The 23,324-nt window shown below is 35.5% G+C and overlaps 3 protein-coding genes and 1 long non-coding RNA gene across 7 annotated transcripts; 1 reads left to right on the forward strand and 3 right to left on the reverse strand.

Moving 5' to 3' along the window:
- Positions 1-246: 246 nt before the first annotated feature.
- Positions 247-3,471, forward strand: LOC109181985 (autophagy-related protein 18a-like). 2 transcript variants are annotated; one of them, XM_019331980.1, is made up of 4 exons: positions 247-1,321; positions 2,195-2,402; positions 2,677-2,818; positions 3,234-3,471. In XM_019331980.1, the coding sequence occupies exons 1-4, from the start codon at positions 413-415 to the stop codon at positions 3,325-3,327; spliced, it is 1,353 nt and encodes a 450-aa protein (XP_019187525.1). In that variant the 5' UTR covers positions 247-412; the 3' UTR covers positions 3,328-3,471. The 2 variants fall into 2 exon arrangements, with proteins under 2 accessions (XP_019187525.1, XP_019187526.1); XM_019331981.1 differs by having other exon boundaries at positions 248-1,321; positions 2,692-2,818.
- A 16-nt stretch (positions 3,472-3,487) lies between these two features.
- On the reverse strand, positions 3,488-10,092 carry LOC109181984 (putative protease Do-like 14). Of its 3 annotated transcripts, none has more exons than XM_019331978.1 (12): positions 9,925-10,092; positions 9,683-9,785; positions 9,335-9,508; positions 7,510-7,632; positions 7,226-7,411; positions 7,030-7,157; positions 6,548-6,759; positions 6,226-6,307; positions 4,468-4,610; positions 4,106-4,226; positions 3,822-3,914; positions 3,488-3,738 (listed from the first exon to the last, which is right to left on the reverse strand). In XM_019331978.1, the coding sequence occupies exons 1-12, from the start codon at positions 9,937-9,939 to the stop codon at positions 3,622-3,624; spliced, it is 1,497 nt and encodes a 498-aa protein (XP_019187523.1). In that variant the 5' UTR covers positions 9,940-10,092; the 3' UTR covers positions 3,488-3,621. The 3 variants fall into 3 exon arrangements, with proteins under 3 accessions (XP_019187523.1, XP_019187521.1, XP_019187524.1); XM_019331976.1 differs by having other exon boundaries at positions 6,548-6,762; XM_019331979.1 differs by lacking the exon at positions 9,335-9,508 and having other exon boundaries at positions 6,548-6,762.
- A 1,363-nt stretch (positions 10,093-11,455) lies between these two features.
- LOC109181987 (histone H2A.1) lies at positions 11,456-12,337 on the reverse strand. Its single transcript, XM_019331982.1, has 2 exons — positions 12,026-12,337; positions 11,456-11,922 (listed from the first exon to the last, which is right to left on the reverse strand). Exons 1-2 carry the CDS (start codon positions 12,230-12,232, stop codon positions 11,689-11,691), a joined length of 441 nt encoding a protein of 146 aa, XP_019187527.1. The 5' UTR covers positions 12,233-12,337; the 3' UTR covers positions 11,456-11,688.
- Positions 12,338-18,053: 5,716 nt separating this feature from the next.
- Positions 18,054-19,520, reverse strand: LOC109181988. The gene is made up of 2 exons (XR_002054303.1): positions 19,352-19,520; positions 18,054-18,310 (listed from the first exon to the last, which is right to left on the reverse strand). It is a non-coding gene; the product is annotated as an uncharacterized LOC109181988 (long non-coding RNA).
- Between the last annotated feature and the right edge of the window lie 3,804 nt (positions 19,521-23,324).

The raw sequence follows: 23,324 nt of genomic DNA on the forward strand, positions 1-23,324 counted from the left end.
AATCACTATCTGGTTTTATTGTTTGAAATGGACGGTCGTTCAATTCAAAAGATAACCAATTATTCCCCTTGGCATAATTTTAGGACTTCTACTAAATCTTCTCCCTGATGTGGCGAGCATTGATATGCTATTTTTTTTCATGTGACTCCCAATACAAATGTCTATTACAAACTTTTGTGTATAAAAGTAAAAATTAGACTATAAAGTGAAATTACACATATTATATTATTTTTCTAATTTTAAAGAGTAGGGTTATACGAATAGCATTTTTCCTTTCCATAATACTTTGGAATGAAGTGACTTTAACGGAATCAACAACCGTCAACATTTAAGCTTCCTTTGCTTTTGCCTTCTGGGTGTTGCCACTTGCCAGTTGCCACCGCCGCCACGCAATTCCTCCATCGCCACCCCCATGACCTCTACTCTTCCTTCTTCTTCCCCCTGGCCTCCCCTTAACCCTACATCTCCCCCATTCATGGCTGACAATTCTGCTCCCGACGCCGACGACCGCTCCCCGCTCTCCGACCTCTCCGATATCTCATCCGCCGTCACGTCCGCAGCCGCCGCCGCCGCCGCCGCCGACGACGACCGGCGCTCCCAAACCTCACCACCGCTCACCACCGCAACTACACATAATTCTAACCCTAACCCTGTTTCTCCACCCGTTGATTCCTTTCCCCCTTCCCTCCTCCACCTCTCCTTTAACCAGGACCACGGCTGCTTTGCTCTCGGGATCAATCGCGGCTTCCGAATCTATAACTGCGATCCTTTCCGAGAGATTTTCCGCCGCGACTTCTCTAATACTGGCGGAGGCGGTGGAATTGGGGTAGTTCAGATGCTCTTCCGATGTAATATCCTAGCCCTAGTCGGTGGAGGTCCGGAGCCGCAGTATCCTATGAACAAAGTAATGATCTGGGACGATCACCAGTCCAGGTGCATCGGCGAGCTATCATTCCGGTCGGAGGTGAAGTCGGTCCGGCTCCGGAGGGACCGGATTGTGGTCGTTCTGGCGCAGAAGATATTCGTATACAATTTCGCGGATTTGAAGCTGTTGCATCAAATAGAGACTGTGGTAAACCCTAAGGGATTGTGTGAAGTCTCGCATGTGTCAGGGTGTATGGTGCTAGTTTGCCCTGGATTGCAGAAGGGGCAAGTTAGGGTTGAACATTATGCTTCCAAGAAAACCAAGTTTATTATGGCACACTCCTCCAGGATAGCCTGTTTTGCACTCACAAACGATGGGAAGATGCTTGCAACTGCAAGCAGTAAAGGGACTCTCGTCAGAGTGTTCAATACTTTTGAAGGATCAATGTTGCAAGAGGTATACCATATGTTAACTATGAATGAACATCTTTTCTGCTAAGGATGTTACTAATTGTGCTATGATGTGCTCTGATACTATGTTATAATCTAAGAAGTAAAAACTGAATCCAATTAGTTTGTCGAATTCATGGCTTTATAAATCAATATGTTCTATCTTATATTTAAGAGGAAATAACATTTGCAGATACAAGGTGCTAAGATCTACCATGTATGTAAAGAATATGGAGTAATATTTTTAATTCCAAAAAATAACAGGATAGCTAGACTTAGACTAAGGATTAAGGCCTCAATTCAATAAGGTTGCATTAGTTTTAGAGTTTAACTCAAAGAGAATTATAGATATAATTATTTCTCTAGCTCAAGCACTTGCTAGGAAATGATGCTTTTGTGTAGAGAAATTCATTGGTTGAAATCATGTATATACATACATGCAAAATCATCCTCCTACTTTAGTTCGTTTTTTGCTGATTTTCAAGGTACATCAGAGCTTGGCGTTTTGAATAAGATTTCTCACTTGACTTGTTTTAGTTGGGCTATTTGCTGTTCGCGCCTCTTTTCTGTGGGTCATATAGTTTCTGGTACCATCATCCTACATGATTTTCGAGTTGAATATATAAACCTTTTTCAGTTGAGTTTTATGTCAATATTATGATTTATGCTAGTTAAGTTAATTGTCCAATGTACTGGTTTTCCCTCAATAATCACCTTCGAACATTGTTTTATCAAATTAGAAGCAGGACATGTTTCAAAATCTATGTGCCGTAAATTAATATGTTGCAGCAAAAGCAACGCACTTCGAACAGTTTTGAATTTTTGAATTGTCGCTCATTGAACAATCATTATGAGAATATTCTCATTTTATTCAATGTAGGTTAGGAGAGGTGCAGACAGGGCAGAGATTTATAGTCTTGCTTTTAATTCAACTGCCCACTGGCTAGCTGTTTCAAGTGATAAAGGAACCGTTCATGTGTTTAGCCTAAAGGCTGATTTAGAATCAACAGGAGTTGAGAAAGCTCATGATCCATCTGAAACGAAAGAAACTACTTCACCAGGTGTTTCACAGCTCTCCTTCATCAAAGGTAATATTAGCATATGAATATTCTAATTGTTTGTTAAATGTAATTCTATAAGGTACTCCAAAATGGATCTGCAGAGTGCCAAAGTTTCTTTTATGGATAAAGATTTTGTCCCTAATTCATTGTCAAAAGTAATATGACCTCAGTAGGTAATGATATGACCCCTTTGTGGTCGACAACTCTTTAACCTGTGAAATTAATGATGTGAGACATGTAAACTTGTTTAACCTGGAAAAGTTAAATAATCTGCACCCCTGCAGTATTAAAACTTTTTGAGCGTTTAATCATGCAGGTGTGCTACCAAAATATTTCAGTTCCGAGTGGTCTGTTGCCCAGTTCCGCTTGCAAGAAGGTTTGCAGCATATTGTTGCCTTTGGCCACCAAAAGAATACCATTGTGATACTTGGCATGGATGGCAGGTATGAATATGCACATTATCACCAGAAACACTTGTGTACAATACAATTTTTGCTTTACCTCCTGGAAAATGTAAAAATGTTTTGGACTTTAAAAATCAAACTCCTATTCAGTGACCAGTGACCACTCTTCTCTAGATGTCTTCCATTATTTTTCTTTTTTGGTCTCTTGCCTGAGTGCCCATATTTACCAATTCTGCTTTGACCATGTGTATTGTTTAGTACAAACTCTGAAAACTTGCAATGCATAAATTATATTCAATTTTGAATTACTTGTGCCAAACTATAGGTTGACTCCAACTCTCATGATCCCTGCATATGTTTCCTTTATAAACTTCTATCACACTCAATCTTGTATAGTAAGAATTAGAAAGAGAATTGAGGCTGACTGTATTATTGGTTTGCCTGTAAATTGCAGTTTCTACAGATGCCAGTTCAATGCAGCAGAAGGTGGGGAGATGAGACTTCTTGAACATCACAACTTCTTGAAGCCTGAGGATAACAACTTCTAACTCGCACACAAAACATGCAGAGCATAGTTTTGTATTTATCTTTCCACAATTTCTATTCAACTGTAAAATATGCCTGCCAGACATAATTGGGACAGCTTGCAGTACTGTACTGGTTGGTTGTATATAAACTCTCTCTCTCTCTCTGCATAGTAGAATTTTTAAATTGTATATTAACTGTGCCCTAACAACATTTCATAGAGGCTGAAAAATTGTGTTTCTTGATTTCAACTACATATGACCCCAAACAGGGGCTCAGCCATGGAAAGTTGAGAGCAAGGAGAAAGCAGTAATTCCTCACATATTTGGATTGGCTTCTACTGGAATCACAGTCAATGTTACACAAACATTATTCCTTCTCTTTACAACTACTTTCAGTGGTTGTCCAATCCTATCATCCATGATATCAATAATCTGCAGAAAATTTTGACAAAAAATGGTATCAAACAGAGGCATGGTAAACTAAAACTTGTGCAAACAATCTCCTAAATGCATACCTCCTTGATGCTCCCAACAAGTTTTCCATCAAACTCTATCACAACATCACCTGGATGAAATCCAGCATGCTCAGCCGGGGAATCTGGAGTCACCTGATTCACAAAAATGATATTGATCCAACCTTAATCACAGATGTTCATATGATCTATAGATCAAGCCATGGCATGGGTGAAACATTGACACAAAAGAGCCTTGCCGGAACCCAAATACTTTGCATATCCTTTTGAACCAAAAAAAAAAAAAAAAGACAGGCAGCAAAACACAGACAGACAAGAAGGCATACCATGGGTACAAGAACACCTTGGTTGACATTTGGGAATCTAGAATCTTTTTCCTTAAGCTGTGCAACAATCATATCATTGAGATCAAGCATTTTTAAACCCAACCAAGGTCTAACAACACGCCTGAAATATCAATATCCATTATGAAATTATCACAAAGGTATGATAGATATAAATAAGTAATGGGACATATTTTGCTGGATCAGATAGGGGAGAAATCACATTTTTAACTAAGTGGATAATTCCATGACCAGAACATGATGAACATTTTACTTTCCTCAAGAAACGAAACAATAAAATGAAATTCTAAAACTCTTGTAAGAGACAACAATGCATTAAGGAAGCTGAGAAACATATTTTATACCCATTTTTTTTGAAGTGCTCAATAATCTTGGAAACTGAATCAATTGGCACAGAGAATCCCAAACCATCAGCTGCCAATACTTTCATAATATTAACACCAACTACTTCTCCATCAATATTTACAAGAGGTCCCCCAGAATTTCCCTGCACAGGATAGAAGACAATCTAATGTCATATAACAAAATTGCAACATATATACAGTATACTGAAAGCAATATGACAATACATCACCACCCCCAATATATATATAAACCTACTGCAAATGGTGTTCATAAGTTCCTCTCTTGTCAAATCTTGGTCTGCACCCAATACCCAATCATCTAAGGCCTCAATTGTAAATCTATAATGGTAAATTCTTCTGGGTACACATTTCAGTTCAAAATGAGTCAAAATTTCAATTTCAATTTCATTTCATTGCCTTAAAGCATCAATGAGAATCTCTCTTTCCTTTTTGAAAAGGTTCAATTTCATTTAATTTGCAAATTACAACCTCATACTCTCAAGATAAAGGGACAGGATCAAATGCTAATATCCATAGAGCACACCTCCTTTCAAAGTACCCTCACCAAAATGATAACTACAGTAAATTAATTCACAATGGCAAATACCTTCAAGTTCAGGAAGGAAATAGTGAACAGAAAGAACAAAAGAGTCAATATAATAGCATAACATCTAAACTAAGTGGTTGTATTCATCAACGCATCCAAAAATAAGCATCAACAGAAGTGATTACAGACAACCACAGTGGCTGAATTGGGATGAATTTTCTGCAGTTATGACCTCTCATTTTAGTGATCAAGTGAGTCCATCCTGTTATATGAGTCCGTGTGGATAGATCTAGGCCATTGAATGCTTGAGATCAATGGCTTAGATCTGGCCAACTGTGCAACGCGAACTGTGCAAGTGAAGTGCACAGTTGCACAGTTGCCATGCACAGTTGTGAAGTTGCACAGATGGCCATACCTAAGCCATTGATCTCAAGTATCCAATGGCCCAGATCTGTCCACACGGACTCATATAACAGAGTGAACTCACAGGAACACTGGCCTATATATATATATATATATATATATATATATTGTAACACTGCATTCATTATTGATTTGACAAGAGAGGTCCAATCAACCAATTGAGGAAGTATTATTTGTAGTTTAATGCTATACCCCCCTCTCGATTTCACCTTTGAATTTTTACCTCCTTAGCAATATTTGAGTTGGTTCGTTTTATATTTGATTGGACCTCTCTAGTCAAATCTATAATGAAGTATAAAAATGCAACATCACACCCAATATTTACTTTTATTTTTAAAAGCCTACAATAGCAAGAGGTCATAACTGCAGAAAATTCAACCCAATTCAGCCATTGATTTTCGAAAACCAGCAGTAATTAGTGTTTTCCTCCACAACACCAGTAGTACCTCCTTCCTATTCAAAATAACAAACACATTGAAAAGGTTCAATTCCATTTAATTTGCAAATGGTAACCTCATACTCTCATGATAAAGGGACAGGATCAAATGCTTATATCCATAGAGCATATCTCCTTTCAAAGTAACCTTCACCAACATCTAAATTCAATTTCCAATTACTGCTTCCAAATCCCCTTTGAAACATGACTTTTGGCCTATTGGACCCCCCCACCCCTTCCCTGCCTCCCAACACACACACCCAAAGAGAAAGGAAGAATAGCAAGCTAAAGCGAAAAAGTGTACAAGGTCATGCTAAAGTAGCTGAAATATGAGTATAATAATTAATGTTACCGCATTAATAGCGCAGTCAGTTTGTAAATACTCCCTCCTCATACCTCCAAGACCCAAGTCACTACTTTTACGATCAACACAACTGCATTGGAAGCAAGAAAAGGAAAACGGACTTGCATACGTAAGTATGGGTACAGTTTCACCACCAGAGCTATAATTAAGTGGATGCATTATGAGAAGCAAAAGTATATCATGCCAATAAACTCATTATTAAGTTTGAGCTCAAGAGATAAAATTGAAGACAGAGCACATATACAAAGAATCTTGCTGATATTAGACAGTAGAATATAAAGAAATTTCTTTAGCATCCCAATAAGAGTACCTTACAATGCCTGCTGTAACAGTATTTTGTAGTGAAAGGGGACAACCCATGGCTATCACCCAATCTCCAGGACGAAGTTTAGTTGAGCTACCAAGTTTTGCACATGGAAGTGGAGTTTTGGATTTTATCTTTACAATTGCAATATCAGAATGTAAATCAGCATTCTCCACTATACCCTCAAAAGTGCGACCATCTTGTAATGTCACATCAATCTGCAGAAAGTTAACACAGTTGATAAAATGATTAAATTGAATGAAATCTACAGAACTTAGGATGAAATTGACAAAAATATAAGACATAATACGCCAAGTGGTTAAAACATTGGGGTCAAATTTTCATTTTAGCAAAAAATATAAGCATATAACCAACTATCTTTTATAGCATAAAAATAAGGGGAAATCTTTTGGACGGTATGTAACTAAATGCATAAACCTGTTTTAAAATATTATTTAGGAGATACTGCAGACAAGACAGGAAATTACCTTCCCTTTTGAAGAGGGGCTCAACCCTTGAAAATCAACCACTACATGTGCACAAGTTAAAATTGTGCCATCTGCATCTATGATAGTACCAGATCCTATACTCTTTCCAACAGTCAATCCATGAAAACCTGAAAACAAAAGCAAATTCAAACTCTGGATGATTCTTGACAAGGTAGTTACAAATCCTGAAAAATACCCTTTGGAACTGACAAATTGACAACAGCAGGACCAGCACTTGCAGCTGCATTGGCAATAGTATCTCGGCCAAGACAATTACAGGAATGTTTGGGACCACCACCAGCCACTGTAGAAGTTTCTTTGCTTATATCAGATGATGATGATGGGTCTGCACTTGTTCTAGAAACAAAAAATGGAAATCTACCTACATTATGTGATATCAGTTGAGTTAAAGAGATGGACATGAATAAACCCACAGGTGACCAATCTAAATAATATTTAAAGTTGCAAGTATCAACATACTAGGTTGTGAAGCCCCAAAGAACAGATATGCAGGATAAAAGTCTTTGTCTTGTATATTACTCCACTTCCATGTCAAGAAGTCTTGTAGTGGCTTAGGAATCGAAAGCTTCAGATGAGAGGCTTCTGAAATTAATTGAATTTCCATTAATAAGTACACTAACGAAAGACCTATCACAACAATTCAGTGTTCAATATATTCCATCTCCATGCTTACATTATTATCAAAATGATGTAACAGGCTGGGGGGAGTAACATAATTGAAACAGTGTAATCTGAGATTGGAAAGTTGACAGGTAAGTCTGTTGAAGAAGCAGTTCTTTTACTAAAGTTGAGAAAATTTACAAGAATGCCACCTGGAGCTTTCCTCTGTATTTTCAATTGTAACTAGTCATAATGAAGATGTGTTGTAGATATATGGATGTTCAGTTTCAATGAAGTTCTTTTCCTTCTTCATTCTCTCTCAAGTTCCCTCTTCCTCTCTGATTTTCTCATTGGTTCACGGAATCTTAGATTACCCCAGGTAATCCTGCAGGGAGGTAATGTGAAATTTTGGAAATGTAAAATTACCTGATGTGTTTGGTTAAAGTTGTAGGAATGTAATATTAACTTCTTTGGTTGAAGGTTATATTTTAGATTCTATTACATCAATTACTTAAATGCCCTCAAGATTCTTCTTCTTCTTCTTCTACTACTACTACTACTAATAATAATAACAATAGAATGCGTACAAATGCAATTCAACATTTGATGGCAAGATGTTTCTTCTACTACTACTAATAATAATTACTACTACTACTACTAATAATAATAATAATAATAGAATGCGTACAGATGCAATTCACATTTGGTGTTTGATGAATTTATGAATAAAAGAGGAATAAATGAGGGCAACATTGGAATATTGAAAAGTAATATCACATTACCTAATAAAAATTTGGTAATGAGATTACCTCCAACATACCCACATTTCTTACGTGGTAATGTTGCATTACCTTCCATCTCAGATGACCTAAACCAAACATTAATCTAAGATTACCTTTCTCAGGTTACCAATGTAATCTGAGATCCCTTGAACCAAACGGCCCCTAATTAGGCATGACCGCGGTTCAAGTTAAGGAAATGGACGAACCGGTTCCAGTTAAAATTCACGGTTCCAATCCGTGGTTAGCACAGTACCGGTTACCGAACCGTGGTCACCTCTACCCCTAATTCTCTCAAAATCTAATCATTTACGATACATTCAGTTAAAATTTTTAAAATTTCCTTTTTCCTATTCAATTTCCTACACTTTGATAGCAAATATGAACAAGGACGGAATAAGGATTTTTTTTTTTGGGGGGGGGGGGGGGTGACGAGGAAGCAAAGGTAAAATGAGACACAATCCTCACATTCACTGCCTCTAGCTCACTGCACATAATCCTCACATTCAATTGAACAAATTGAGGCACAAAATCACAATTCACAAATTGAACAAACTGACCTTATTCATTTATTCTAAAACCACAAGCTAAAACCATTATTTATTTATTCTATGCCATTCTGCCATGCCATTTATAGCAAACTGCTCACATTCATTGAATCATTGATTCATAATTCATAAACAAATTAAAAATTGAACAAAGCACATATATTAAATTGATTAAAAATAAAACTAGACAAAAATCAAAAAACTGAACTGGCGAACTGCAGACTGCTCACATTCATTGAATGATTTGAATCATTGATTCATAATTCATAAACAAATTACAAATTGAACAAAGCACATACATTAAATTGATTAAAAATAAAATTAGAGAAGTTAAGGATTTAGGGCAAAAATATGAACCTGAGAAGAGACGAGACGCTGAGAAGAGACGAAATGCTGAGGTGCCGAGGCGGCGTTCCTGCTGTCCTTCCGGTAAGACGGGGAGCCAGTACTCTGGTAGGCTGGACGGAAGATACAGCGACCAGTGAGGTGAGAGGCTACGAAGGAGAGGCTCTAGCAGAGAGACGAAGAGTTCTGCCCCCAGCAAATGTGAAATAAGGAAGAAAAATAAGTTATATATAACACAGGGCTGTATCATTTTTGGCAGTGGAGCAGCTGCCCCAGGGCTAGCTCCGTCTCTGAATATGAACATATAAGGGGGGAAAATAACAAAAATTAATTGATTCGAAGAAACATTTGAAAGCTTACTTGAATTAGTATCACTAGTCGCGCAATTTATCAGTACAGACCCTGCAACCGCCCCAGCAACAACTCCCACGATTGATTTCTTATCGCGAATCGCAATTTTTCTCTGTAAAATAAAACAATGAGGTCACATTCAAATGACTAATGCAGTTAACGCTAGCGCATCTCCTCTGCAAACTTTAGGTTGTTATTTTTTTCTGCGAGAAAATGTAAAATCACTGCAAATGCACCGATATTTCCAGTACCAGAAGGTAACTCATGTCTGCTGCACTTCAACAATCCTCGAGATTTCTTGCTCTAACAAGTTGATCAGTTCGTTACACCATAAACCCTTCCATAAAATCCTAGCATCCAAGCTTTTCTAAGAGTCCCTCCAACTTGGAGAAGAAGAAACTGAAATTTTATAGGAATTCACTTCAACATGGGCTTATTCCAAGCCCACTTCGCCATTTCCTCGGCCCATTATCAAAATTTTAGGCCTCTTTTATCAATTAAAATTGTACTTTTTTCCCACAATTTCTCTACTTTCATTATTCATAGAAAACAAAGAGTAAATACTCAAAATGATCCCTCGACTATAGCTAAATTTATAAATTGGTCCTTGACTTTTAATTTCAACTAATTAAGTCCTTAATTTTGCAATTTTAACACAATTTGGTCATTTGTCTATTTGACAGTTTGTTGATTGCACTTTTTTAGAATATATATGTAATTTCATGGTCTATCGTCGGTTTTTTAAGGTTCCGGTTGCATTTCTAAACCGCACTGTTACATTTGAATCCACTGTCGACATCGCACCCCATGCCGAAGAGATTATAGCTTTTGATAGATAGATCGCCGAAGTCCCTGGAGTGGCTTTTCGAGAAAGCTGTGACTCCAAGCGATGTAGGCAAGCTGAACCTGCTCGGGATCCCCAAGCAGCAAGCGGAGAAGCACTTCCCCCCTCCGAAACGGCATTGTCACCTCCAAGAGCGTTCTCTAAGCTGAACCGGCTCGTGATCCCCAAGCAGCAAGTAGAGAAACACCCCCCCCCCCCCCCCCCCCCTCTGAAACAACGATGTCACCTCCAAGAGCGTTCCTTTGAGCTTTGCACGTGAAACTACATATATATCCTCAAAGATTGCAGTCAACAAACGGTCAAATAGATGGAGGACCAAATCGTTTCAAAATTGCAAAGTTAAGGACTTAATTGGTTAAAATTGAAAGTCGATGACCAATTTGTGAATTTAGCTATAGTCGAGGGACCATTTTGGGTATTTACTCGAAAACAAAACTACAAAAGGTTGAAAACTAACTAAATTTTAGTTTAGTTAGTTTTCAAGCTTTTGAGTACATGAACTTGTAATTTAGTAGAACGATCAAAAAAATAAAAAACAATAACTACATTTTAGTACATGATCTTATAATTTAATGGCACAAAATTACTCTCTTAAATAAAAAATTATAAATTCAATCCCTTTAAAAAGCAATAATTATTATTTGTACTTAAGTATGTTAAGAAAATACATATGAACAAACACTATATAATAACAAAATCAATAATACTCAAAATATATATAATAATAAAAACTTTATTAACAATATAATATCTATCCATAATTACTTGTGATTTTTAAAAAAATTAAGTAGCCCTTAATAAAAGCCAAATTCCAGTTACCATATTTTCATGAAAAAAGATAATTTGATACCCAAATAATTTAAGCATTCACACTTTATTATGAACTGGTACTAAAATAATTTAAAAGTATAGAAATTAAATTTAAAAAAAAAAAAATTGAAAGAGAAACATCACCATGTTAATAAACCAAAATAAATTAAGGCACTTAGTACATCCTTAAAACAAGTACATTTTTCATTTTTGATACTACCAAACGCTGCTGCGATTACTACTTATCTAACGCTACATAAACATCCCTATTAGAGATCAAAAGCTAACCAGAGATTAGACAGCCCAATCCATATCCCATTATCCCATGGCCCATTTACATTAACGAAGTTAAACCAGTAATTTAAGCCTTCTTGGGAGACTTGGGAGTTTTTTGTGAAGCCTTTTCCTCGCTCGCAGCGGCTTTCTTCGGGAGCAGAACCGGGTTTATGTTGGGAAGAACACCGCCGGCTGCAATGGTGACTCCAGAAAGCAACTTCCCCAACTCCTCGTCGTTCCTGACGGCCAGGAGAACGTGCCTCGGGATAATCCTCGTCTTCTTGTTGTCGCGAGCCGCGTTTCCGGCCAATTCCAAAACCTAAAAACAACGGAACCGATTGATGAGATTAGTCAAACGCAATAGAGACATTTCCGGATCTAGAGAATGAAATGAGAATCGGAAAACTTCGCTTGATTCGTACCTCAGCAGCAAGGTATTCGAGGACGGCGGCGAGGTATACCGGAGCACCGGTACCGCAGCGCTGAGCGTAACGGCCTTTCTTAAGATACCGAGCGATACGGCCGACCGGAAACTGAAGGCCGGCCTTGATAGACTTCGTGACCGACTTCTTCCTCTCGCCGCCTTTCCTTCCTCCGGCGCCTTTGGTCGTCTTGCTCACCGCCTCCATTGATCGGATATTGATTCTGAACTCGAAAGTTGAAGAGATTTTGCTGAACAGTTGTGAAAAGATCTGAATGCTACAAGCTCTGGAATGGAGGTTAGGGGAAAACGCGTTTGGATATTTATAGTTACAGCGATGATTGCCACGCTGGCGATCCTAGTAGAGGGGAGATTTGTTTGTACGGTAGAGATTGCATCTAAAACGCTTACACTCTCTTGAATCCAACGGATTAAACGCCACGAGCTGGCGATCCGCGTGCTGCCACTTCTAAAAATAAAGCAAATGACATTTATGTACATGTGTTGGGGAAATTGGCCCTTTCCCCTTTGAAATGAGCGGGAAAGTTTAAGAGGGAATTTCACTATTCGCCAATTAATTAATATCATATCAGTAATTATGAGTGGCGGGAAATTTTAAGATTTATTTTCATTCACATTTACTAAATAAATGAAATTTTAAAAAATAAATAAATAAATAAATATGACATCTTTAAGCCATCATTTATGATTATGATGTTGATTTAATTTTATTTTTAAATAAAATTATATATTTAATCTCTTATATTATTTTAAAGACTACGTCGGTCATTTGTTAAACATATAAAAATTAGATTTATGTCAAAAATAATTGAGCTATTAAGTATGCACCGTATATATAATTAATCGGCAAAATGTTCATTTTCCTTTGAAAGTACCGTACTTCATATCATATTAGAGATGCTTTATAAAGTAAACAAAACAATTCAAAATTATGTCAACCATATAGTAACGGGGCGTTTGGTTGGGAGTAAGAAATTAGGGTGGAAAGAAATTACAATTCGGTGGGAAAAGAATAAGGTGGGAATAAAGTAGGAATTCAAATTACATTGTTTGGTATGGATGAATATAATTATTGGGTAGGGAATGAAAGAAGTGATATAAATACTAAAATGTCCTTGTGTAATAATAATAGTAGTAATAATTAAGGGTACTTTTGTCATTTCATTCTTTTTTTCTTTTCCCACAACCACCGAATTGCAATTCATAGGGGGGTGCCCATGAATTGCAATTCAGCAAAAGGAGGGAATTGCAATTCCTGCAATTCCCTCCAACCAAACAGCGTAATTATGACTTCCACTGAATTGCAATTCAACTACAGCCAAATTACGCCCAACCAAACAGGCCATAATAGCTTGCAATGAGTGTGAGCCTGATGAGATTTAAATAGTAGAATACAATACATAATGAACTATAAATTTAGGAGTTTTTTGCAGTTTTGGTCCCACGACAATAGTGTCACTAACAACTTTAATCCACGACTATTTAAACTTACAGAATTGGTCCACGACTATTTAAACTTACAGAATTGGTCCACGACTATTACTTTCTTAGCAAAAATAGTCCTTCCGACGAACTTTCCGTCAAATTTTCACCGGAATTTTTTTTTTATCCTTTTTCACAAGGATATAATGGTCTTTTCATTTATCTAAACGAATGACCTAAATAATAAAAATAATAATGATAATAATAATAATAATAATAATAATAATAATAATAATAATAATAATAATAAAATGATAAACTTAAGCTCAGATTACACAGTACACTTTTACCATCATTCTCACTTAAACTTGAACTTCTCTCCTTCAAGAAAGCAGTTAATCATTATTTTAAAATAGGTAAAAGAGGGAGAATGAGGGTAAAAGTTTACTCTTTGCCTAATCTGAGTTTAACTTTATCATTTATTATTATTATTATTATTATTATTATTATTATTATTATTATTATTTAGGTCAGTAGTTTAGGTAAATGAAAAGATCATTATACTTTTGTGAAAAAGGAGAAAAAAATTCCCAGTGAAAAATTGACGAAAAGTTCGCCGAAAGGACTATTTTTGCTAAGAAAGTAATAGTCACGGACCAATTTTACAAATTTTAAAAGTTGTGGATCAAAATTGTTAGTGACACTATAGTCGTGGGACCAAAATTGCAAAAAACTCATAAAAATTTTAGTAATTTAGTACGCAAGATGAAAAGTACAGTGTACTAAAATGTGACTATCATTTTGTTCGTGACAAAATGTCAAAGAAGGAGTTACAGGTTAATTTTATTCCACTAAGGAATAGCTCGTTGATGTGTTCACCAAAGCTCTGCCTGGTCCGCGTTTTGCTACTCTATGTGACAAGCTCAATGTTGTTTCCTATCAACCTTGTGCTTGAGGGGGAGTATTAAGAGTCTATTATTATTAGTATTTGTCTTGTAGTAGGTTTGGTACTCATAGTTACATATAACCTTGTACAGACTTATTATTCATTTAATTCAGATATCTTATCTTCATCCTTAATAACCAAACATATTAACATGTTCATGATCACAAATCGTTAGTGAACAAGAAAATAATATATGTTCATGAAAAATAATCAAAGAAGTAACAGAACTACAAAGAGAATACAAATAAATATTAAACGAACACAAACGAGCTTATTCGCGAACATTATAAAACAAACACTAAATGAGCTTGTTCACGATCTCTTAGCAAACAAGCTTACAACTGTTCAGACTTTATTCCTTTATAAACCGAGCACTAAATTTTGTTTGTTAATGCTCTGTTCGCTAACACCCCTATATGTAGTTTGTTTTGAGTATATATCTGAAATTGTTGCTGGGGTTTGAACCCAAATTCAAAGCTATTATGAATTAACCAATACTACATCGGATGCACATGTGTTACATAGTGTTATATATATATTGCATTCACATGTAAACCCTCTTAAAATACAAACTTGTGGACAAATATGGACCATAAGATTAGAGTAGATGAATGGTTTAGATTTAAGGGGGAAAAATTACTCCAGCACCCTAATTAATAATTAAAAGGACACTTATGACAATTACATTGTATCCTAATTATGGTAAAAATATGAATATGATATGTATCCTAAATTAAAGAAGAGTAGATATAGAAGGATTAAACAACTACAAACGCAACCCACCACCAACGAGAATCCCCCCCCCCCCCCCTACGGCAAAGAGAATACAAAAGCGATTCTCTGGCATAGCACCGCGGCGGAAATTATGGATGCAAATTTGGGGTTTATGTCGTCTTCACTACAAGGTAAACATCTCAAATTGATTATCATAGCTTAATGACAGTGTGTGATGAATTATCAAACTGTATTTGCATTACTATATGTATGATTTAGTATAAATAATGTGAATAGAATAATAATATAAGAAATTGGTGAACATGTATGCGTATAAGAGCATTCGAAAACCCTAATGATGAGCACAGGTTTAAGATTATGTTTTGGGATGGAAAAAGGTGCCATTTGGCCACCACGCACACAGTTCGATTGTGTGATGCACACACTCCAGAACCCCCATAGGGTTGAAATAACGAACAGACACCTTAGGCAGTGAATAAACCACGAAATATGCGATTATGCAACCATGCACACAGTGAATTCAATGTTGTTCACATTCTAAGCAAAAGTGAATGAATAGGATCAGTTTAGGTGCCAAATTTTAGGCGTCAGATAATGAAGCATGATGTATAGACCAGAATGTTAATATATTAACAGTGCACACAGAAATAGGAGGCTAGGCACACATGTGTGACCAATGGCTGCTCCCACTGCCCCCTCCCTAATTTAACTTTTAATACAATATAAATATAAGATTTATTAAGGGGTTTAGTGGTCTGGTTGGTAGAAATATTAGGTTGTTTATGGTAGGTTATGGGATCAATTCCCACTAGTAGTGTATTTTTAGTTTTTTAGTCATTCCAATCCTATTGTATTTTTAGTTTCTTTTCTTTATTTTAACCCTTTCAATCATTCAATAAATTAAATATTTTTAAGTCTACTTTTTTGTGAATCATTTAGTTAATGTAGTCCGCAAGTTTATATTATACTTCATTGTATTCGAATTAATTTAGAAAAATTAAAAGTTGATATAACTAAAAGAAAATTAAAATTAAAGTATTTATGAATATACTATCTTTTCTATTCAAACTATTTTTTCTAATCAATTGTGTTTCATATATTTTATAGCATTTCAAATTGTTTTAATATTTAACCCTACCCAAGTATAGTTTTGGCTCCGTCCTTAACTATCTTGTCGTCTATCATAAATATTATTGTATTATAATTTATAATCTATTTGAACCATATTATAGATGTTTGACAAAATTGTGGAAGATGCAATTTTTTCTTAGAAGTGAGATCTAGAGTTAAGTATGTCCCCACTCACATTATTTTCTAGATCCGCCACTGTGTGTGACTAAAGCAATGGTAAACTCAAGCCATGGTACCAAGCTATTTATATGCCCCAAAAATTTACAATGCACAGAGCCAATATATTTAGCACACACACATCAAGCATATCTGGATTGTGAACTCTACTGACTAAAAATATGTTCCACGCACACACCTATGGGAGTCTGTGCACGCATGTATGAAGTATGAAACGTATGTGCGCTGAAGGGACACAGTGTGTGCACATGTTCAATTTGTATGCACGGCAATTGCCGATGCATCATGTAATGTTCTTATAATAATGTTTATTTGGTTAACAGGCGAAGAGCATGCAATCTTTGATTGAAAGACTAGTTGGATCAACTATACCGCGAGAAATACACATAAAAGCACCCAGAGTTGCAAAGAATAAAGGTAGTGGGAAGAGACTCAAAAGCAACAAAGAAAAATCTGCCAATAAGAAGAAAAAAGCGAGACGGATGTGCCATACATATGACCTACAAGGCCATGATAGCTGCAATTGTCCAGACAAAATAGCACCATCCGAAGATTAGACTCCCTTTGTTAGCAAGAGGAATGTAGTATCTTGTTTTTGAAATATTAAGAGAATTGTTTTAAGACCATATCATTTGTTTATTAAAATAACTAATAAGTGAATAATATGATAGCTACAGTTTGTGGTTCGTAATTTTGTATGAACAATGTTACGAGCAGATATAGATAATGCATGTCGTGCACACGATTTTAGAGTACATGTGCACACAGGTGCGTTATGGCAACTAGTGCGCACGCATTTACAACCGTATGTTACAATTATTATTACAGAACTGATCACAACATATGGGATAATGTTGACAGAATTGAACAAGTTAGGAGTGTGACATATGTTATAGTGTTAGCAGAAATGAATGAGTTATGTGTGCGACCTATTTTATAATGCTTGCTGAAAATTCTCAAATATAAATTGGTATGGTTTCGAATATGATGCTCATCAGGGGAAGCACACACCGATAGTCATATGTGCATGCATACTACACTTAGTCATGGAAGTAGAAAACACATAGGACAATGGCACACACTTGCATGCTGATGTGCACACGGGTTCACAATGTATAAACTAGTGCAGAACACCCGTTACAGCTGGATAGCAATAACCAAAACCATAGTCTATAAGCAAGTAAATCCATAGTCTAGAAGGTCAAGGGTGGCGACACAAAGTTATCGCCACTTATGCACATAGGTATGATTTGGAGTGCACACATAGACGAACAAAGAACATTAATCGTCTTGCAGTTGGCTTAGTACACACAATTCAATGTGTTTGTGCGCATGATGTTTTCGGATTACAACATCTGTTCATTAATGCGATTCAGTGGGTGCACATGTACCTAAATTACATATACTGCAATTATGCAAAAGGAAATGTATTCTAAAGTTGTCTTGCATAGGAGGAATGCACAAAATTCTGCACATGTATACACAAATGTGCCCACTATGAACACAAAAAAAAAAAAAAAAAAAAAAAAAAAAAAAAAAAAAAAAAAAAAAAACAACAACAACAACATAAACATAGGCATTTACAAGCCGTCATCCGTGAGCAAAAAATGTGTGATATATAACATTGTCAACAAAAATCTGCAATGTGAAATAGGCGCATACTGTAGCTGAATAAAACGTAAAGAATAAACATCAAACACCTACAAAGGGCGTTTAAAATTTAACGACGACGGCAGATGGCGACCTAATCTTCAACCTAGGAAACGTCGCATCCTCTTCTGCAATAAGCTCATGGTCAGGGGCATTCAAGCACCGAGGCACCAGGTTGAGACTGAGATACCTTTACCTTCTTACCTGCAACAAACAGACAACAACAACAAAAACACAGATCGGTATATTAACCAACACCAGTACCACCAGAACAACGAATTTGAACATCCCATATACCAGCCCAAAAAAACAAAAAAGTAAGGGTTGCACCCAGTCGCACAAAACAGTGCACACGGACACTACGAATTAAAATAATCTGAAATGCATGAGCTGAAGATCTAGTTAGCGTTGTGCACACGAGTGCACACACCTGCAAAACACACGCCAGTAACACAACCAAAGCCAAAAACATCTACTCTTTGTTTAACCTAGTGAAATATGTAAGGCCGACCTTTTTTGGAGCTAAAAATATTCACACTGCTCTGTATGTAGTAGTACTTTTTTTCTTATGGGAAGTTTGTTATTTTTCTCTTAATCAGACTTTAACTAAGTGTTATCTATTTTATATATTTTCAATGATACATAGATACATACACACAGCACACCCAAATCAGACAACTCCCAAAAATCAAGTGAGAGCATTTCTTGACTGTAAAATGATTTTAACAATACAAACACCACACTACATGAACGGTGAACCAACTAGTACCTAAAAACGACACACAACCCAGACAAAACAATGTGGAAAATAAAATGACCAAAATCCACCCTAAAAGTGCAAGATTGAACAAAAAAACACAGAACAAATACGGCAAAATAATAGAAAATGAAAAAAAAAAACTAAATAAACAATCACACTGATTCAACCCATCAATTTTAAATAAATAGCAAACAAAAGACATGCAAAACCATGAAAAAACTCGAGACCCGAGAATTGACAAAACGTTGGCACAAGAAACGGAAACACAAACTAACCCCTGAAGAGATTCAGCAAAAGAAAAAAAAAAAAATCCCTAACCAAACAATTTTCGGCCAAAATCCGGCAAACCCACACCACCCTAACCACAAAAACCGACTACGTCGTTGAGAACAGTACATAATCCGAACGAAAACAAGGCCACAAACAGAAAACACCAAAAAACGAAAAAATTTCAAAAATCGCCAAAAGGGGATAAAAAAAAATACCTCGGCCGCCACCACGAGCAGGTGGTCCCCGACGCTTGGCTCTCCTACGATCCCCACAGACGACCATGGCTAAGTGTATAACGACGTTGGAGTGAATAGCACACGATGCGATGATAGAACGTCATCGACACACACACCTGTGATGAAGAGAGAGAGACCCGAATACAATACAAAAAAAAAACTGGGCGCGTGAAGAATACATACACGGCTCACGGCTCCCACTAGGTTAATACGCGACAAAAAGGACAAAATTACCCCCTATGTAAAAATACAAACTGACGAGGGGAGATAAAAAGTCAATAATTAACACTCCAATCCTGACCGCCCAACCCTAACATCTAACGGTGCTAACTAATCCGCATGTTTTTATTTTAAGAGCTGTTTGTACCTGAATGTATTTCTATATATATATATATATATATATATATATATATATATATATATATATAATATAATATAATATAATATAAAATCTCCGCTGCTCTGGGGTTCGAACCAATATTCAAATCAATTGTGGATAAGCCAATGAAAGTAACATGTGGGATTTTATAATCTGTTTTATTGTTATTTATTTATTTATTTTGAAACGGACACTAAAGCCACTGCATTAAATCAAGAAGAACACCCTCCCAATAAGAAGGGTCATCACTATAAGCAATTGTTGTAATAAGACCATCTCCAACCTTCTCGCCATTTCACCAAACCTCCATCATATTTGGCGTGAAATACCCCCCCCCCCCCCCCCCCAAACCTTCTCGCCATATTTGGTGCAACACTGTTCACATTGCGTCAAATCTGACTTGTTATTATTATTTTTTCATTTTGACCCCTCCTCTTTTTTTAATTCTTTTTGTTTTGTTTTTGTTTTTTTTGTTTTAATATATTTGTATATTTTGTTAAATTGTTAACTATAAATTTTATATTATTAAAAATAAATTATATCATTTGAAAGTTATCATCAAGACGATTAAAACAAGTCTAATATTGAACATAGATTAATTAAAAATGAAAACACATAAAGCACAATTATAACAAAATTAAAGCAAATTACATACTTAATTCAAAGCAAACACATAAAGCTTAATTAAAACTACTTTTTTTGTTTTTTGATAAGCCACGTAACCAAATTTCATTAAAACAAGTGCTCAGTAAGAAAGTAAACCAAATAAGAGGATCAGGTTGCGAACGTGCCGCCCTAGCTAATGCATGAGCAGCTATATTCACTGATCTCGAAACATACTGAATAGACACCATATCAAAGTGTTGTTGTAGATCCCGGCATTCACTCGGAATACAGCCTGCATAGGTATAGTCTGGTAAGGAGCCTTTAAGCAACTTACATATCATTTGACAATCAGAGTGTATTCTTATTTTTAAAATACCCCTCTCCTTGGCCCAGGAGAGAGCTTCCTTGATAGCTATGGCCTCAACTAAATGAACATCATCCATGCATCGTACCTGGCCATTCTTCGCTGCCACAAAGCTACCATTTGCTTGTGTAATCACAACACCGTAGCTAGCCTTGTGTGCGGCTGGAAAAACCGCTGCGTCCACATAGATCATTAGAGTATCTGCTGGCACTGAATTTGGCACAGATGAATTCAATAATCTCCTAGGTCAGCATCATAAATTGTATATTATTATTAATATAAACTTATATCATTTGAAAGAAATACGATTAAAACAAAACTAATATTAAATATAATTTAATTAAAAATAAAATTACATACAATATAATTAAAGTTTAATTTATTAAATGACAACTATTAATTTTGTTAAAATAATAAAAGTATAAATATAAACTTTATGAGGGTGTAGGAATAAAATTTGGTGCAGAATTTGTAATGGGTTAGAGATAAAAAAAATTTGGTATAAGAATATGCTGAGAATATTCTTTATGGTGTAAAATTTGGTGCAGAATTTGGTGTAGATGGTAGGAGATGGTCTAAGAGCATGAACAATTTGATTCGCAGATTGACTAATGAGAACTATACGACATGACCCTAACAAGCTCAAAGTAGAACGACAATTGTTTACGACTGACCCAACATAAGAAAGACAATACTACCTGCCCGTGAGGGCATAAACAAGATTCAAACAATCAGATTCAAAATGAATGTTTAATAACAATTTATCCTTCAATTACAAAAGGGCCTCCCTACAAGTCATTGCTTTTGCCATGAAATCACCATTCGCTGCTACAACCCATGCACCATATGTATCTGAAAACCGCCGTACATTGCTGAACGTATTGCCGTAGTCTTCCATATGAACCAGATTTTGATGAAAATAACATACCTACTAAAGTTAGACTAATCCAAATAATTACCTGAATATTGTAAGAATGAAATAAATGACCTATTAGAAAAGAAAGTTATTAGGAAAAGCAAGTCATCATGGTCATGTTCAACTTTTTATGTTCAAAAAATGTCAAAATTGAGAGGGAAGCTACCAAGTTAGTTATAAATTATAAAACATTAAATACAATTTTAAGATGGATTAGATACTCTAACCCTAATAAACACGACTTATTAGGAATATATGGTAAAGAGGGTTAGACCTTTAATACAAGCTTTGAAGGGCTAACTGGAATAACGGCTACAAACAAATAAGTTTATGTTTATCTTAACTAGTTAACTAGTAGTTATGTCGCAGACTTTGCAGAGTCTTGAACCTGAATTCAAATTAAACAATTAATTAAGAATTAACTAGTGCTACAATGGAACTGATCATGTTTCATGATTTAATTTTAATGTATATACGAATAACTAAACTACCAAACTAAGTTTAAACATTACAAACATTTTCGTTGCTAGACTTCAAACCTGGATTCAAATTAATTAAGAAGCATTTATTGCTACAACTAAACTGATCATACTTCATGGTTTACTTTTAATTTATATACGAATAACTAAATTACCAAAATAAAGAAAAAAATAATTAAGAATTAGCCAGGGCTACAACAAAAGAAATTGTGTTATGTAGCATATTTTAAGTATATATCTAATCAATTTACTGAAATAAGTAAACAACAAAAAGATTTAGCCTATTTTAAGTATATATCTAATCAATTTACTGAAATAAGTAAACAACAAAAAGATTTCCGCTGCTGGGGTTCGAACCCAGATTCAATGCAATTTTGAATTAACCAGTGCTACAGCGCACGCAATTGTGTTTTGTAGTGTGTTTTAATTGTATTTAGTGACTATGGTTGTATTCGGCCTAATTTAAATTTGGGCCCTTAGCTTTCAGTGTGTATTTTGGGCCACAAATCCTGGCATGGATTTAATATGGCTGAAATGTTTTGAGCCGTGTAGGGCTTGAAGCAATCGTTATGCGTTGGACCCGTGTCCAGCATGCTTGCTGAACACGGGTAACAGTGTCGTTAGGCACTGTTATATTCTTCTTCTTCTTTTTTTTTTTTTTTTTTTTTTTTTTTTTTTTTTTTTTTAATTTCAGACCGCTTCGTTATAGGAGTATATGTTCATAATTTTATTACTATATGTTAATAACTGTACATTTATAACTCCATAACTGTACGTTCATAACTCTATAACTGTACATTCATAACTTCATAAGTGTACATTCATAACTCTATAACTGTACATTCATAACTCCATAATTGTATATTCATAATTTTCGAAGCTCTATGTTCACAATTTTAGAGCTCTATGTTCATAATTTTATCACTATATGTTCATAATTGTAAGTTCATAATGTTAGAGCTCTTTGTTCATAATTCGATCAATAACTGTACATTCATAATTCCATACTGTAGATTCATATCTCATAACTGTAGATTCATAACTCCATAACTGTAGATTCATAACTCTATAACTGTACATTCATAACTCCATAACTGTACATTCATAATCTTCGAAGCTCTATATTCACAATTTTAAAGCTCCATGGTCATAATTTTATCACTATATATGTTCATAATTGCAAGTTCATAATGTTAGAGCTCTGTGTT

This window comes from Ipomoea nil, unplaced genomic scaffold (genome assembly GCF_001879475.1).
Source record: "Ipomoea nil cultivar Tokyo-kokei standard unplaced genomic scaffold, Asagao_1.1 scaffold1043, whole genome shotgun sequence".
NCBI classification, from domain to species: Eukaryota; Viridiplantae; Streptophyta; class Magnoliopsida; order Solanales; family Convolvulaceae; genus Ipomoea; species Ipomoea nil.